Source organism: Mesitornis unicolor, unplaced genomic scaffold (assembly GCF_000695765.1).
Source record: "Mesitornis unicolor isolate BGI_N332 unplaced genomic scaffold, ASM69576v1 scaffold27476, whole genome shotgun sequence".
NCBI lineage: Eukaryota > Metazoa > Chordata > Aves > Mesitornithiformes > Mesitornithidae > Mesitornis > Mesitornis unicolor.
The window spans coordinates 6,764-7,397 of NW_010192063.1; the positions used below are offsets into that span (position 1 = coordinate 6,764).

Consider the following 634-nt stretch of genomic DNA (forward strand, 5'->3'; position numbering starts at 1 on the left):
CACTGCACGGTGGGGGACATGCTGCGGAAGCCAGCCAAGCCTCCGCTCAGACCGGTTCTCCTCTATCCTCCAAGTCTTCCTGAGGACTCAGAACTTCTCGGGCCAGCGAGCAATGTTCCCGACCGCAGCGACGCCCGGCAGGTTCCTGTGTGAGGAGCAGATGTCTGGTCCCTGCTGCCTGGGTGTGAAGAACCTGAGTCCCTGCTACAGGCAGGCGGAAGGTACCTGCCCCTGCTGCCTTCCTCTCTCTGGGAGTGGGGAGGGTGGTGATAGGCTCCAACTCGCACGGTCTGAGGACCTGCTGAGATGTCCTTGGGCAGGAAGGACGGAGCTGAATGGCAACCACGTCCCACCAATGTGAAATTTGGAACCTGTCTTAACAAATGCTTGCAGACCTTGTGCTAGAAATGCCCGTGCACAGCCCCTGTGGCTCCCAAGCTCCCCAGCTTCCTCCTGCTCTCTCTGCAACTGAGGGAGGGATTGGCCCCACTCAAAGCTTTGTGGAAAGGCACCAAAGTGGCTTTGTTCAGTGGGGGTGCAGGGGATGGGTCTGGCCTCTGGCAGGGTGCTCTTGGCTCTGCCCACAGGCCCTGAGCTGATGGGTTCACTGCTGGGGCTGGCAGACCCCCCGGGA

The 634-nt window shown here is 60.7% G+C and overlaps 1 protein-coding gene across 1 annotated transcript in view; it reads left to right on the forward strand.

Annotated features, from left to right (window-relative positions):
- Positions 1-634, forward strand: part of LOC104542594 (tumor necrosis factor receptor superfamily member 27-like) — a 4,947-nt gene that overhangs the window by 2,455 nt on the left and 1,858 nt on the right. Inside the window, exon 5 of the mRNA XM_010186956.1 lies at positions 75-221. Within this exon, the coding sequence (XP_010185258.1) occupies positions 75-221 (147 nt within the window). The remainder of the gene's footprint in view (positions 1-74; positions 222-634) is intronic.